The 17,299-nt window shown below is 34.7% G+C and overlaps 1 protein-coding gene across 3 annotated transcripts; it reads left to right on the plus strand.

Moving 5' to 3' along the window:
* Positions 1 to 5,137: 5,137 nt before the first annotated feature.
* On the plus strand, positions 5,138 to 16,077 carry TAT7 (Tyrosine transaminase family protein). 3 transcript variants are annotated; one of them, XR_009439447.2, is made up of 9 exons: positions 5,138 to 5,287; positions 10,185 to 10,589; positions 11,798 to 12,137; positions 12,256 to 12,474; positions 13,120 to 13,179; positions 13,532 to 13,687; positions 13,780 to 13,873; positions 15,295 to 15,475; positions 15,776 to 16,077. XR_009439447.2 is itself a non-coding variant. In XM_059587564.2 (8 exons), exons 2-8 carry the CDS (start codon positions 10,273 to 10,275, stop codon positions 15,411 to 15,413), a joined length of 1,305 nt encoding a protein of 434 aa, XP_059443547.2. In that variant the 5' UTR covers positions 5,138 to 5,287; positions 10,185 to 10,272; the 3' UTR covers positions 15,414 to 15,713. The 3 variants fall into 3 exon arrangements, 2 of the variants coding, with proteins under 2 accessions (XP_059443547.2, XP_059443548.2); XM_059587564.2 differs by lacking the exon at positions 15,776 to 16,077 and having other exon boundaries at positions 15,295 to 15,713; XM_059587565.2 differs by lacking the exon at positions 15,776 to 16,077 and having other exon boundaries at positions 10,266 to 10,589; positions 15,295 to 15,713.
* The last annotated feature ends 1,222 nt before the right edge of the window (positions 16,078 to 17,299 follow it).

The raw sequence follows: 17,299 nt of genomic DNA on the forward strand, positions 1-17,299 counted from the left end.
AAATTATTTGTATTTTAAAATTGCAATTTTTTAAAAAACGCAATCCCTCAAGTCCCTCAACTAAAATTGTAACTTATTGTTTCATTTAATTGAAGATAAAATTTTGATAAAAGAGAGTTCTATTTCCTCTCTTTTATGCAATCAACTTTGGTAGGGCCTATGATCATGGTGCGAGAAGTAAATCTTCAAATGGTAGCTCAGTCGATTGTGGACCACGCCTTATAAAACGAATGTCATTAGTTCGAATCCTGCTTTTTTTTTTTTTTTTCCTTGTACTAACATGTCAACAAAAATTTAAAAAAGAATGGACATTATTATTTATCGCAACCACGTATGGTCTAGATCTTCTCCATTTCACACTTCAATAGATCCCGCCCTTTAATTTCATAAAATCTCACCATGATAATAATGAAAATGCTACTTAATTTTTTTTTTTTTTTGACATGTTCTTTGTAGAGCATGGGGGAGGAAAATTCGAATTAATAATCTTTGTTTCGTGAGGTATAATTTTTATCTGATTGAGTTATTCCTTGTGGACAATATACTACTAAATTATATGAACAAATGCGTGATAATTATCATTAATCTAGAGTGAAACTATATACCTATAAATAGATCCATATATTTGTAGCCATCCATCGATGCAAGGTATAAATTTAATTAATATATATTTTAATCATATTTTACTGTATTATCATTAAAACAAAAAAAAAAAAAAATGGTGAAAGGATAATAAAGGCCACAGATAAAAGAAACTAGTGATGCAAATGAAAACGTACCTAGTACTAACTTACCCATTACTCGGCGCCTTCCTAAAAGAACAAGAAAAGATGGCCCATGTTGGATGCACCGCACGTGAACCTTTTAAATAATGTGGTCTTTCATAAATTGATGCACCAATTATGTATGTTGACTAGGATGTTTGAATTATAATCAATTCACTTCTTTAGCTCCCTATCAAAAATCCTAGCTTGTGAGACCCACAGATTAACCTCTCTATCTATATGGTCCTCCCGAAATTGCTAAAAAAAAAAAAAAAAAAAAACAAACAAATAAAAAAATGGTCACCCGAAATTAAAGCCTCCATCAATCCTATTTTTGTAGAGTGACAACTTATGTTTCTGTGTCGGTAGGGATGGTCCAGTCAGAGTTAGACTTTGGTATAGGTAGGGGCTGCCAAAAATTTTAGTGGATAGGAGCCAATAGTCGGTTTCTTTTCCTTATTTTTTTCCCTTGTGTTGGGAGGGGAGGGAGGATGGCCTACACCGGCTACCCCCCAGTTTTTTTCCTATGTGTCGGGTTTCAATCATGCTAATGTATAAGCATAATACTACATAAGTCAACTCTGACTCGATTATGAGTAAACCACATAACATCCAATACAACCAAAGCAAACAACCTCCCTTTTTTTTTTCTTAATTGAATGAGGGAAAAGGGATCTCTAAACCTCCATTAATGGGGGTGGTTAGATGCTTATGAGGGTCTAAGATAACTTTTACCCACTCAATAATTGGAAGATTTTCAAAAGCAGCAGAGTCTAAGGGCGGAACTACACGAGGGTTTGGGGGCTTTGCCCTTATGTGTCCTCAAATCTTTTTTTTATTTTTTACTTTTGCTCCCAAACTATAAATACTAGTTCCACCCCTGAACAGAGTCAGTGTACTGACTTCAACGGTAAATAAAGCAGAAGGAGAAGGAATCCATAGCCATTGATTTGGAACAGACCGACAACTGAGGTGGATTCTTTGAATATGGCTGACTGAGTTTTCATCAAAGACTTCATTTAGTTTCTCCATATCCCACTCTCAGGATTGTGATAAAATAAGATCTGAAACTTTCAAATTGGGCAGATTTTCAAGAGTATGCTTTGGCATTAATAAAGGGATCCAAGGATCCTTCATATGTTAACCATATCTCCTCAGCCAACAGAATTAACATGCCCATTTGCTAACCAATGAGTTGTTTGAGCACCTTGACCTTCCTTTTTATCTCTTTTTTCCTCTCCCCTTTCTTATGGCCCAACAAAAATTGGATATAGACTACTTAATTACATAGAGAGAAGCCCTCAATTGGCAAGATAACCCCCTTACCTTTCTTCCTGCTGATCTTGATATCGTTACTAAAGCCAATCGCACTCTTGTTGGAAGTATTATCTCCCAAAGAACTATATTCAGAACTTCTCCCAAAGCCTTAATTACTTTAATAAGCCTGGAACTTTATGTCATCCTTTGGTGAAACTGCAAATTATTAAATAATTTTTTTAGAGCGATAACACAGAAGAGATCCTTTAGAAGTATAAATCAAGGGAAACATGACTTACAAATAAGGATTTAAATACTTCATGCTTCAAGAGTGATTCTTAGGAGATCCAATTTTATCTTTGGTATGAAAATTGATGATGGTAACTGGTTGAACAGTATAGAAAGGAATTGGAGAAATGTTTGTCAATTACTTCAAAAATCTGTTTACATCTTCAAAATCCCTCCTTACATGGTGATTTTACTGATTTAGATAATCTCTCTAGCCATGTCATTTATGAGGAGCATAATATTCAGCTTTGTGCAATCACTTAAGAATCAGAAATTTTACATACTATTAGACATTTAAATCCTATCAAAGCCCTTGTTACTGCTCATATTACCTTCAATTTTTTATAGAGAAATGTTAGGGCTAGGTGTCAATAAGTTTTTTATATTTGGTCTATATTTTATTTCAAATTCAATAAATCAACCATTAGATTTGTGGGTCCACTATTAATTTATATGGGATCCACATAAGTCCACAAATTTAATAGTTAATTTGTAAGATGAGACTAAGCGAATATGAGAAAAATATTAATCCCTAACAATACATATGTGTAATCCTTCATCTTGTACTTTATGTGTCCCATTTTTACGATAAATAAGGTCATTAATCAAGTTAATAAGATTACAATGGCAGGTTGGCATAATTGATGTCAGATACCTCCATGGGAAGACAAGTGGCTACCACATAACAAAGATATTGTCACTCTTCAGCCTAGAGATGAGCTTAACAAGGAGGCTCGGGTAGGTGATCTAATGATTGGACCTCCTGCAAGGTTGGCGAACTAATAGGCTGTGCGAGCTATTTGATGAGGGTACGGTTGAGGCTATATGCCAAATTCCTATTGGCTCCATCAATAATAGTGATGTGCCGACTTGGAATGCTTCATCTCATGGAGAGTTCACGGTGATGAGTGCCTACCACCTACATAAAGAGTTAATCACTTCAACAAAAAAAAGAATGCTCCCGGGAACGTCAACATAGTGTTTTGTGGAAGCAGTTATGGCAGATGAATATTCCCAATGTTGTGAAGGTGTTTCTATAGTGAGCTTTTCACAATGCTTTAACCACAAAGTCAAATTTGTATCGGCGAAAGATTACGTAGGATCCATTATGTCCTATTTGTGGTATAGAGGCAGAAACCACAGGGCATGCTTTATGGAGCTGCCCGACAGCAAAGGACATCTAGAGACGGTGTGGGAGTCAAATAAAAGGAGCATCAATCATGAGGAATTCGTGTTTATATGGGAGGAGCTTATCCGATGTCTGAGTTCAAAGGACTTGGAATTTATGGCAGTGGTTGCACAACAATTATGGTTGCGACGTAACGCCTTTGTATTTTGGAATAAAATCAGCCCGGCTACCATTTTGGTCGGAAATGATGCGGATTCGCTGGAGGATTATCAAGCAACAAATTCTCGAAAAGATGGGAGTTGCTACAAAGACAAATACAAATTATCTCAGATGGGAAGCCCCTAAAAATGATTTTGTGAAAGTAAATTGAGATGCTGTTGTGGACAAAAGTATAATGAAGATGGGTGTGGGCATGATTGTTAGAGATGGGATGGGAGAGGTTTTGGCAACTCTGTCTTCGCCAAGAAATCATATAATTGAGCCAGATATTGCAGTGGCTTGCCGTATTAAGAGCAGCCCATTTTTGTCGTGAGCTAGAATTTAATAGGGTGATACTAAAAGGCGATGCTCTCCAAGTGGTGCAGGCTCTCAGGAGGGATGAGAGAAGTTGGAGTCGCTATGGACATCTTGTTGAGAAAGCTAGAGGAGTGCTAAACTGTCTGCATAGTTGGAAGGTCAATCAAGTTAGACGAAACCTCAACGAGGCAGCCCAACGCCTTGCGAAAGAAGCGCTATCTCTCACCGTGGAAAAATGGCTCATTGAGGAAATTCTCTTATGTATTTAAGATATTATAGTTGTAGAGCGTTGTGCTTAATGTTGTTTTGCTATTTATAATAATCGCTTTCTTCCTTTTTTTTTTAAAAAAAAAGAAGTTAACAAGATCAAATATAGCTACTTTTCAAAATCATAGTTTTCTTTATATATATATATATATATATATATATATATTAGAGTTATAACTTGTATACTTGGCATAATTAATTGGGTAATATCATAATCCTCAAAATGTTGTTTGGTGGGGGTGGGATGGGGTACCGGCCTCCTGGGTCATTTAAAAAACAAAGATCAATTTCCCCATAAAATTAAGTTTTATCCGCAGGGACACTGCATACCATTCCTGCACACGTGTTCATTGATAGGGACGAGGGAAAGAATCGCATGCTTCTCGGACCACTCATATCCAGATTTTAGATTTCATTTTCTGCTTATCATCCTACATTTTGTGGTGCAATTCTAGAAGCATGCAAGCAAAGGAATATTAATTGAAACTTTCAATTTCAACCACTCCACAAGAAAATGTCACTTCTTTGATACTATTTTGTAAATAGTAATTGTATCTGGTTCGCAGATTATGTAAAAAATTACTAACCTTAAATGTCGCATGTACTGGGTTTGAATTATATCGAGATATAAGTATAAGAATATATAGGCTAATTATAACCCAACTTAATTAATTAATTAAGTTAAAACCCTCTACTCGATCCCGCTACTTTGTGTTGGGTGTAGGTAAAATTCGCTAATTGTCTTACTTTCAAGGCGTGGTGATGAAGACCATTGAACCTTGACATGCACCCAAGCTCCCATGAGCTTGAGTGCACCTGATTGTTTCTTCTGCAAAATATTCAAGTTGGATAGACGTCCAAAAATAGTCCTCTATATGGATGGATAATTGGATGAATCACCCAACTTATCCTAAACTCTTACCTCTCTTTAGATATATCCCAATTCAAACACAAAACCTATTCGATCTCTTGGAGATCTTGGACTTCGTTGTTAAGCATTAAGGAGCAGAGCAGAGCAAAGAGAGAGCTTCATCCGCTAAGGTTGTTCTCACACTTTGATTTGCAGGTAAATTCTCTTATTTTACTTTTTGCTTTTGTTTTTTAATATGTAGTTTCAGTAAACTTGCATGAACATGGCCTTGCTTTTGATGCATATAGCACAAATTCATGCAACGTGTTTCCTTATTTTTGTTCACTACAATCTTGTATGTGAAGTAATTGGGGCCAATATATATAGCTTTTCATGATAGTATAATATGAATAAAGAAAGATTCACAGCAACTTGAACAGAAATCTATATATATATATATATGTATCACCTGTTTGAATCGATAGTCGGGTAATCTAAAATTTATTTGAGTAATAAGTCGACGTAAAATATCACATTATTTGTCTGAATTATTGAAGAAAATTTAGCAAACAAACATAAATAAACACAAACAATGAACAACTCAATTAATAGAATAGAACTTACACACAAAAAAAGAACAGAAAAAAAGGTTGGGCTAGACATATAGGTGAGAGGATTATTAAGGGGAAACGTATAGGAGGAGAGGGTAATATTGATATTATCGAGTCTAGGGGTGTATGTGATATATTAAGGTACGGAGAATGTGGTGTGGGGGCATCTTATTCTTGCTCAGATGCCTCTGGAAATCCAACGGTACGGAGGATGCGGGGGTGGCGCCGTGTTGTCACTGTTGATGACGTTGACTACAGAGAGCGGAGAAAATTGAAATGATAGCTTGCAAAGGCATATGATTAAGGGAGTAATGATAGTGTGCGACGGTTCTACAAATAGCCATAAATAGTATCCATTTAAAAGGGGCTCACTCTTGGTGTTGCCCCTTTTGGGCGTGTGGGTCTGGACTCTCTATGGTTTTCAGCGGCGTGCTCAGCTGCCAACCGCTGCTTTTGGCATTATCTGATTGGACCCACGTGGCAGCTCTGCCTCTCGCTATAAGGGGTATATTAGGAAGGTTACTGGGCCTTTTGTCCTTGGGTCTAGACTTTAATATATTAGTAAATTAGTTGAAAGTTAAGCCCATTTAAATAATAGTTAGGCGGCCCAAGTAATTAATTAGTAGCTGAGCCCAGAATTCCAAAAACAGATGCGAGTTGCATCGAACAATGAACATAAACAAATTTATGATTCATAAATAAAATAAAATAAAATTGTTCAATTGGTTTACTTTACGGGGTTTGAAGTTGTGACAAATAATTTATGTTAGCATGTTTGTTTAACAAATAACTTAGTCGGTATAAATTCTAATTATTTATTTCGACATGGTCATTATGAAATTACAACTATCCCTTTTGGGTGGTAGAGGTGCTGGGTGGTCAACTACCTCCATGGCTTTGGGGGTGGTTCGATTAGTTGCAAGTTTGACCGCTAGAGGCTTGAGCCGCTGAACCGTCAAACTTCTTTTGCCACTTCAATGACTCGCTTTTGATTGAGTACACTAATGAGAATGACTCGGGAGACGTTTACTTCGACGTCACTCTCACCAAGTCGAGTTCACTAGAGTTCACACGAAGCGAAAAGCTGAGCAAGGTGCTAGAGCCACGCGCATCTAGTTAGCAGTGCAGTCATAAGCCAATGCAACATCCTCGATTGTCTTGAATGTGCCCAAGTGTTCTTAGCTTGGTCTCAAATGTTAGTCTCGAACTTCTTCCTAAATCCTTAGAGTTAGTTTGACCATGCCTTCTAGCTATCTTGGGGTTGACTGACTACCCACATGGCTATATAGGGGAGCCATGAGGGTAGTTGGGCACCTAACACTAATATATATATATATATATATATATATATTACAAATAATTTTAGGATAAATTATAATTTCATAATAATTCATGACAGAAATAGCTTATGTTGATACATTTTTTTTCGGTCTAATAGTCTTCGATTCCTTCCGATGCTTAAGTTAAGAGTCATATATGAAATCAAGATTTAACCAAAGCTAACAATGTATAGAGATAAGGTGAGGTAGTTAAAATAATATAAAATCTTATGAGATAATTGAGGGTTGTTGAGAGATAGTAGAACCATAGTAGATTTTATTCCCCCACAGCTTAAATTTGTAAACAAGAGTTATTTGCTATATAACCAAAGCATACCCCACCACAAGGAATTAGTTAACTTTTGAAACCTCATAAAATTATTTATCACAATCTCAAACCATACGATTATACGAACCAATTTAACAATTCTGTTTTTCTTTTTTTTTAAAAAAAGAATAAAATTGTACGCATGCAAGAGATATTTGTCACAATCTAAAATACCAGCCAATCGAACGGATGGTTCCAAGGTTGATCCATTTGTCTCCATCTGTCGCCGGACCGCAGGCTAAACAGCCAATCACAACAAGGGTGTCTCTATGTCCGCACGATTGCCACTGATTTTGTCCAGATTTTGACAACTGCACTCGCAAACAAAAGACACCAATAGATGTTTGTTGCACCACGTCTCCGCTTTACTCATGTTAAACGACATTAACGTGGTGTTTGGCAAACAACACCAAACACCACCACACCATTAATCTCATTTTTTTAAAAAATTAACATCAAAATATTCTACTTTTTATATTATATCATTCACTTTTTATTATTATTTAAATAAAAAAATTATTACAAAATATTTTTTTTTTACTTTTTAATACTACTTTTTCATTTTTCTATATTAATTATTATACTTTTTTTTTTTTTTTTTCAAACATAAACAATACATTGTAAAGTTTTTATTGTTTAGCAAACAAGGCCTAATTAGTTCGACACGTAACTTGTTCACCTAAAAATACAAATAAAGTTAAACATAGACTTTATATTTTGGGGCCAATGCCACGTGGTCAATGATGTCGATGTGGGTGACAACAAAATCAATTAATTAATTTTTTTTTTGTCTTTTGTGTGGAGCGTGCTTTTTTATTGAAAAGTAATTTTCATTCATTGTCTTATCGTAATCATTATTAATGTACCCTCTCCTTGACCTCTTTATCAAAAAATTATGAGACCGTGTATCAGTGTATGTTTGGATTTATTTTCTATTTTATTTGTAGTTTTAATTATATTTTCCTAACTATGTTACAAGAGAGTCATTTCTATTAGAATGTGGTGTAAAATTTCTTTTTATAGCCTTCAATAAAAATTTAACACATCAGTTAAAATTATCAAATACAATTAAAATAAAAATATTATATCTTTAATTTAAATCAATCTCATAACCTTTTTTATTCATTTAAACCCGACACCTACCACTCATCATCAAACTCTCACTCATCTTTGAGTTCTTAACACCGAAGTTTTCAACTCACCTTCAAACTCTTTTTATTATTATTATTCTTTCCTTGGGTTCGAGGACTCTTTGATTAACCTTCTAATATCAAAAAAAAAAAAAAAGAAAAAAAAAGAAAAAAAAAAAAGAACGTACGATTAAACGCATATGATTGTTCTTTCTTGTCGTGTTCTTTGGTGTGAAGAAGGGGGGGTGGGACGACGATTTTGCATATTTAATTTTTACTGCGATATCTCCAAAGTCTCCATTGACTTGATTTTAGTTTTTCCATATTTATTTTTTACTGCGATATCGTGCCGGCGACTTAATTACTATCTATGAAACTAGCAAAGACTTTTAATCCAACTTTATCCACAAAAAGAAACGAAAGGACAAGAATGTCTTCATAAATTGATTAATCGATTGAAATTTCTCAATGATGTATTATTGTTTTTCTTCCTCCGCATTTAAAAACAGATTAGATCCAAGACATATATAAATAGCCCATTTTTCCAAATCTTATTTTTTGGCCATGAGACATAATTCTTACACTGATTTACTCTTCATCGGCCCAAAGGTTAAGAGAAAACACATGTCCTCAACCAAGAGATCAGGATAAAAATGATAAAAATAAAAATCAAAGCAAAAGAAATTAAAAAACAAAAGCCTCACCATAAACAGTAGCGAAAGAGCACAGTATCATAGACATTTTCGAGAAGACATGTTGTGGTGCATGAAAACCACACTCCGACACGTGAAACTCCTTTGGTTGATCAGCGCAACTCGGTGGAAAGCCGAAGCTGGGTGTAATGAGTAGATATGAGTGTGACGAAATTAGATATAGATTTAGATGTACAAACTAGATTAAAAAAAGAAAAAGAGAAAGAGACTACAGAAATGATCTAATATTACTTCAGAGTTTTGGTAAAAAGGATTCTAATATTATTCCAGAAATTGCCTACCTCGGAGGAATTCCGGAGGAAGGTTTTGTATATGGTGCAGTTCTACACTTATTATTATTATTATTTTAAAAAAAAAAATCAATCAGTACGAATTTTGAAGTTGTAGCAATAGCAGTTGCAATCCAGCTTGAAATAAAAGAGTTTCATTATTTTTTTTTACAATGAGAGTCAATAGGAAGTTTAACGTGAAATGTTAGAAGTTATTTTTGTGTTATTTCAAATATGATGTGGATTTTAAAATTACTATTGAACTTATGATTGATCAGTATTAAATTTAGATCAAATACTATAATTTTAAAATTACTCAAGTCTAATAGTAAGGTCATTTGTATTATTTAAATGATGGTGTTTTTGAAGAATTAGGTTCCTCTCTCCGGTTAATTATATTTTTGTTCTCTTAAAAAGTGAAAAGACAAAAATATCCCTAAAATATAACTAACTCGATTCTCTAGCTGATTTAAACTGAAGAGGATCATATTCCGATTTTGGTAGTCTCCAATTGATTAGGATCATATTTCGATTTTGAAGGTTTCAAGTTGATTTGAACCGAAAATGATCCTATTTCGATTTTGGAAGTGAGGGAAGCAGCCATTACTAAATATTACTTAAAAAAAAAAAAAAAAAAAGCATAAGAGTTTGGGTTCATTAAATATTTTTGTTTTTGTTTGTTCGGAGTTGAATCGAAGGTTATGTGTCCATTTAGGCGGCCTATATATCTTCTTTCCATGCAGAGGCGTGGAACTTTAACGTGTGGTCTTTGTGCATGCACCTCCCACGCACGCACCCATCTGACTCTCTTTCTCTCACTTCAGCCCCAGAATGCTTAAACCGTATTCACCAAAAGCCGTCACAACCCAAGAACACCAAAAAAATTTACAGGAAAACATGGAAAATGGAGCTCCGAACCATGGAGTGGACACGGGTTCAACCATCACCATCAAAGGGATTCTTAGCCTGTTAATGGAAGCCATCGATGAAAATAATGACAAAAGGGCGATTTCTCTAGGCATGGGTGACCCATCTGCTTACTCATGCTTTCACACCACCCATGTTGCTGAACAAGCAGTTGTGGATGCTGTCCAATCTGAGAAGTTCAATGGTTATGCGCCCACTGTTGGTCTTTATCAAACAAGAAGGTAATTTTTGCTCTTTTGGGATATTTCCCTTTTGCAATTTTTGTTCATAATTACGTTTTTGTGCTTACTTGGGTTTGCCATGGCTTTTAACTTCCTTGATTTAATTTAATCGACTACTGTTTCTGGTTCTCTGCTAGATTTTGGATTTCTCTGTCATAATTTCATTTCTGATGGTTTTTGGTTTCAATTTGGAATTTAATTTATTCCTTATAATTATTCCTTTTATATTCCTTCTATATTTGTTGTCAAGCAGGTGTGCTGGCATTAAATTTTACTTCACAGTTGAAAGTTATCTAGAAGTTTTTTTTTTTTTTTTTTTTTGGGTCCACTTTAACCAGTTATGATTGCATATGCCCTGCCATTCATTGAAGACACATAAGCCTCTTTTTTGTGATTTTGCTGTACACAGCTAGAGGAGGAAAAAGGAAAAGAAAAAAAACTTCTCTATTATAAAAGTTCTGTTTTGTGCAAGCTTGAGAATATTAAGTGAAAGGAATAGAAGGATCAGAAGACATAATCCCAAATATCTGGATTAGATGATTAGGATCGGTGGGTGTCTTGCTAAGTAGAAGAATAAAGGGAATTGTTTAGTGTCAGTGATAAGGTCAATTGTTGATGCCATTATCGTTTGCTGTGATTGTTATTTATCGTTGGTTGTGATTGTTATTCAATATCGTTTGGTTGTGATAAGAATTGTTAGTTGATGCAAGGATCGGGTGGTGTTTCTATAAGAGTGGTAAGTAAAGAAACAGAGAGGTCATTGAGTGATTTCGTCAAACACTTTGTATGCTGGTGAGCTCCTACCCGAAGTGGTCCTTTTCCTATTTAAGTGGGGGGTTTTTTTTTTTTTTTTTGGGCTACAAATTTGTATTCAATTTTTTTTTTTTTTTTTTCAATTGTCTTTTTCAGTGGACATAAACTTGTCAAGTCAAATTGAGTAAATTTTGATGTCTTGTATGATTGCTTGATTGATTGATTTATTTTACACTTCTCTGTGATCCAAAATATCAATTTATCCTAACACAAATGATTACAGATTGTATTTGTTTGACATTCTAGAGGCTGCACCTGCCCCACAATATCAGATTGGATTTCATAGTTATCATTCAGTACTTACAGGATTCTTCCTATTTCATATTTCACATGCTGCATCTTATTATTTAGTTGTGTTTTTCTTCACTAATTTTGCTTTATTTTGAATTTAACAGAGCAATTGCTGAATATTTGTCTCGTGATCTTCCATACAAGTTATCATCTGATGATGTGTTTGTCACATCTGGTTGCACACAAGCTATTGATGTTGCACTGGCAATGCTTGCCCGCCCTGGTGCAAACATCTTACTTCCAAGGCCAGGCTTCCCAATTTATGAACTTTGTGCTGGTTTTAGAAATCTGGAAGTTCGGTATTTTGATCTTCTCCCTGAGAAAGGCTGGGAGGCTGATCTTAATGCCATTGAGGCTCTTGCGGATCAGAACACTGTTGCAATGGTAGTTATAAACCCTGGGAATCCTTGTGGGAATGTTTATAGTTACCAACATCTAAAGAAGGTTAGTAGTCCAGGATATGTTTCAAGTGCCGCTGTGCCAGAAACGTTCTTTAATTGACTATAAATAGTAGGAATCATATACAGATTGGTGTTATTAACTGATTGTATACTGCACCCAGATTGCAGAAACTGCAAAAAAACTTGAAATTCTGGTAATTGCTGACGAAGTATATGGGCACCTTGCTTTTGGGAAAAATCCATTTGTGCCAATGGGAGTTTTTGGATCCGAAGTTCCTGTTCTAACTCTTGGGTCTCTATCGAAAAGATGGATAGTGCCTGGATGGCGACTTGGTTGGTTTGTGACAAGTGATCCCGGGGGAATGTTTCGGGAACCCAAGGTTCTCTCTCTCTCTCTCTTTGGGTGTGTGTTTCTCTTATATGTGTGATATTTTGCCATAGTACACCTTCAGTAGGGCTTCATATGTGCACTTCATCATTATTTCACAATATTGGACCCAATTGTCTAAAAATGATTGGAGACTTCATGGATGAGTTCACTTCATTAGAAAATGTGTCTGCTCAATAGGAATGATCTTCCTCCCGCACCATTTCACTGACCTATGTCATGGATACATGAAATGTTCCTTTCCCACCTTATACATATGGAAATTTTATAATTCTTACTGCTTACAGCCAAGAATTAAATGGTTCTTGAATCTTGTGGATCTAATTGTTTGCAGATTTGTGGATTAAGCAGTTTTTGATGGGGTGGAATGCTGCCTGTGAGACCCGTCACAAACTTCTTTTTCCCTTTCTTTGTTTGTTCTTATTGCAAATTTTCATTGCATTCCATCAGAAATTCTTCATTTATGGAGGCAATCAAAAGCTTTAATTGTCGTAGACATATTGAGTCACCTGCCTTGGGCTTTTGACTTCTCATCGTTTGACATTATGTACTATGATCTTAAAATGTCCTGATTTTCATATTAACCATTCACTTTAACTCTGTTTGTTGCTAATCCATCTTATTCCTTTCTGCTCAGACTATGAAGCGTATTAAGAAGTATTTTGACATTCTGGGGGGCCCTGCAACCTTCATTCAGGTTTGTATTTTATGCAGTTGTCTTAAGTTGCTTGATGATGTAGCTCATAGAGTCTGCCACTGAAACCACACAATTTTTACAAGGGTGAAACTGAATTTTTGCAATATATCAAGGATAATTCTTAGCTTGTGTTGGATAATGTGTTATGGTATTGAAATGCTTCTTGCTTCCTCGAACTCAAAATATTTTTCAAGCACTGATTAGACAATTGTGAATTGTTTCTTGTGCTTTAAAAGGTCTAAACTTTCAACTTGAACTGAAAACACAAATTTTGGAACCAATTCTTTTTCGAGTCTGTAGTCGATCTACTTATTCTAATTTCTTGTTTGTAATGATATGTTTGGTGTGTTAGGCAGCGGTTCCTAGCATCCTTGAGCAAACCGAAGAGGCTTTCTTCAGGAAAACTATTAATTTACTGAAGGAGGCATCAGATGTTTGTTATGATAAGATAAAGGAGATCCCTTGCATTACCTGCCCACATAAACCAGAGGGGTCTATGGCTGTAATGGTGAGAAAGTTTTCAGACTACGCAGTCCTCTTTGCATTTAAATTAATGGGTGTTTAGAGGTAGTGTGCTTATTTTATTTTTATGTGTTACAGGTGAAGCTGAATCTTTCACTACTCGAAGATGTTAGTGATGATATTGATTTCTGTTTCAAGCTGGCCAAGGAGGAATCTGTTGTCATTCTTCCAGGTGAGAATTGAACCATTCAATATGTATTTAGTACTTCATACTTTATGTTATCTCTATCGACATTCTATTTTCCTTTGTCAAACAAAATCTCATTTCCTTGCATTCCTTCAACATATATAATTGGTCCTGTTCGTCAACAGGAAATCATTTATACTATCCCCTTTAATTAAACTCAAAATCCATTCTCTTTTATCCAAAGGGCGATGGACCTGAGAATATGAGATTTTATAGATCTCTGAACTCTTCCACATTCCCAATTTTATATTTTACTGTTCTAGTTGTAAGAATATATATATCTAAAAGACAAGCAGATAATGTACTCTTCCATAATCTGATCTAAAAAGGCTTAAAATGCCACAAATATTTCAGTAGCAAGATGGACCTAATGCTATTGGATAAACCCAACTATACTTAATAGATTCTAAAAGCATAGGATAGGAATACTTCTAAAAATTGTTGATCACCTTTAAGATTGATGTTGCCTTAAATTGATACACGGTCATAAGTTTTGGACGTCGAACACCAACTTTCAGACTTAAAAATGACTAAAAACTTTCAATAACCTACAAAATTTTTGTTGCCTATGGTGTTTGAGTACGAGGGCTAGTTCCTTACACCCATTATAGACCCGTTCAAAACTTCCTACTATTTTCAGATAAGGATACCTCTCAAACTGATTAAATTGGCTATAGACATGAGTATGGTGTTAGATTCTATATTCTAATGATGTTCTTTTAAACACACCTGATCAAAACAGACTGCCCTACCTCAAGCTTGCTTCTGGCACCAAAAGAAATCCACCAATAGCTATATATCTTCTATAAGCTAAACATTATGGAGTACTTTCTAGTACAAACACCCTTATTGTTCTTACAAACATTATATGAAGCTCTCAATGCATCAAATAATCTATTATCTTTTCCAGATAACTTTGTTGCAGAAGGAGATGTCATAACCCTCAAAGTAATTGGTACTTATTTGCCAAAAGGAACTGACTTAAGTACCCTTGCTTTAGAATCCATTAAGCAATTAATGTGCTGATTACATTAATCATCAATGCTTAAGTCTTAACATACATTGATGTACATGATATGTAAGTTGTAGATCATGTGCATGCTAACTGTCATACACAGATATGTGGCTTTTCTAAAACCAGTTCCAGTTTGCTAATTTCTTTTTATTTCCATGATATGTAAGTTGTAGATCATCACTTGAGCAAATCATAGCAGGTAAGGGGAAACAGGAGAAAAAAACATCACTAAGAATTTGATTACTATATGGGTCTAAATACAACAAAAGTCATTGTCTCACATTCAGTTTCTTGGGGATTCATTACATTTTTTCATATTACTTTTGAGTTTGTGAAGGCTGACTAGGAGCTCTGTAATTACTAACAAGTGTGTGTAACATTTTTTTTGTAGGAACTGCTGTGGGGCTAAAGAATTGGATCCGTATTACTTTTGCCGTCGATCCTTCTTTTCTTGAAGAAGGTTTAAGGAGGACAAAATGTTTTTATCTAAGACATGCAAAACTGTTATGAAGACACCATACAATTGAAGTCAGCCAATTGCATAATTGATCACTTTATGGTGGAAAAAATTTGTTTGTAAAGAATACCCTTGTTTAGTAGATACTGTTATGCAAAGGGTCTCCCTCAAAGTTGTAAATTCATTAATAGTGATCAATTATACTAAATTATTAAATCCTAATGCCTGGTCATGTGCCAAATCTTGCTCATTTTATTTAATTTATATGTACATAATGTATTTAAGCCAAAACCAAAAGCTACTACATTAATGTGCTTAATCATGATTCATGAACAACAATGCTTAGCCAGTCCTGTGATCTCCATTGATATTGTTTTTTATTTTTTTATTTTTTTCTTTACCTTTTTCTTTTTAGGTGATTAGGTAGAATTAGAGCTACATTGTCTACTCTACAGTAGCCAACTGATTTGCTAGGAGGTTGTGTGTTCTTGTCAAGCTTCTGCCATGGAAAGCTAATCAAAATAAAATCCCCAACGGTCCCTCACATTCCATATGCAACTGCTGACCCAACGCTCATGGCATTTTCGGGCTTGTATTGACAATCCGTTTTGATCTAGTAGACGTTGAAATTGTAAAGATTTTTGTGAAATACAAAGTGTTGGCCATTTGAATCAGCTTTTCAAAGCTATTAATATTGACCTCATCCAATGTCGGAATAAAAAGATATGACTGTTTTATTCCGTCTAAATTTGTGCTGAATTACATTCATAAACTTGAATTCTCTTTTTTGAAATTAAACGCATGTTGCCTCCTCTCATGGTGTGTGGTCTGATCGGGGGAAAGTGGATATCATAAACAGTCAATCTTCCAACAGAAAGTCACTCGACTCTTGAGTGCCCAAATCTAACAAGCACTGAGGAAAAAACAATATGCTCATTCAAAAGTAAGATACATTAGCTTTGCTCCTCTAACACATACTTTTGTGATTATTATTTAATATAAAGTTAAATACCCTTTACTTTTGTGATTATTATTTAATATAAAGTTAAACACCCTTTAAAATTATGCCAGAGAACACAACAATATTGCAGTAAATAAATATTTTTTAGGTTTTTAAGATCCGATCCATCCATCTCTAGAAGACTTATGAGATCAATTTTTTTTCTTCATATTTTAAAAATAGTTAATGCCTTTAATCAAATAGTTAATGTCTTTAATTTTTTTTTTTTTTTTTTTTTCAACTTTAACTGTCATTCAAGCCCAAGTCAACTAAAATTCTGACTCCGCGACCGTTGGTTGTAACCGCAAATTGTATTGCTATGTTGAACTATGGTTGTGTATGCGGTATGCCTATTATTGGTGAGAAGTAGTTCATCCTAGGTAATGTTCTAGTTTTCCTTTTTATTTTTTATTTTTTTATGGTTGTTCTTAAAAGACTCTCTCTCTCTCTCTCTCTTCATTTTTATATATTTTACTGCTTTTTTTTTTTTTAGCCTCCATGCGTTCCAACAATGGTCATCTATTCCAAAGGTGGGAAACAAATGACACCCAGAAAGTGCCAGAAGGATTCAAATAAACAAACAGGCTAAGAAATGGGTAGGAAGTAGGAACAAAGCATTTGCTTCTCATAATGCTGATCAGACTTGTCTTATCTCTTGGCCAAATTAGAAAGGCAATATAATATAATGGTTTGTCTACCTGATAATTATCAATATCTATGCACAATATTTTATTATAAAGTTAGATGAATTGTTGTTACTGACAAATGATCGCAGCAAATGACATTAAGGACGTCAAAGTTGAGCCAAAACACTTTTTTTTTTTAATAATAATAATAATAATTAAGGGTATCAACATACTTTATATATATATTAGAGTCATAACTTTGTGCTCTTAATCTGTTCACTGTAGGAGATATAAGTCTGATGCCCCTGATTGC

Source organism: Corylus avellana, chromosome 3 (assembly GCF_965113065.1).
Source record: "Corylus avellana chromosome 3, dhCorAvel1.hap1.2, whole genome shotgun sequence".
Classification (NCBI taxonomy): Eukaryota; Viridiplantae; Streptophyta; class Magnoliopsida; order Fagales; family Betulaceae; genus Corylus; species Corylus avellana.

Bases quoted from the DNA above. Each gene is read 5' to 3' on its own strand.
- TAT7 (XM_059587564.2), top strand. From the start codon at position 10,273: ATGCTTAAACCGTATTCACCAAAAGCCGTCACAACCCAAGAACACCAA. The intron at 13,180-13,531 runs GTTTGTATTTTA...TTGGTGTGTTAG, and splicing joins GCCCTGCAACCTTCATTCAG to GCAGCGGTTCCTAGCATCCT. The intron at 13,688-13,779 runs GTGAGAAAGTTT...TATGTGTTACAG, and splicing joins AGGGGTCTATGGCTGTAATG to GTGAAGCTGAATCTTTCACT.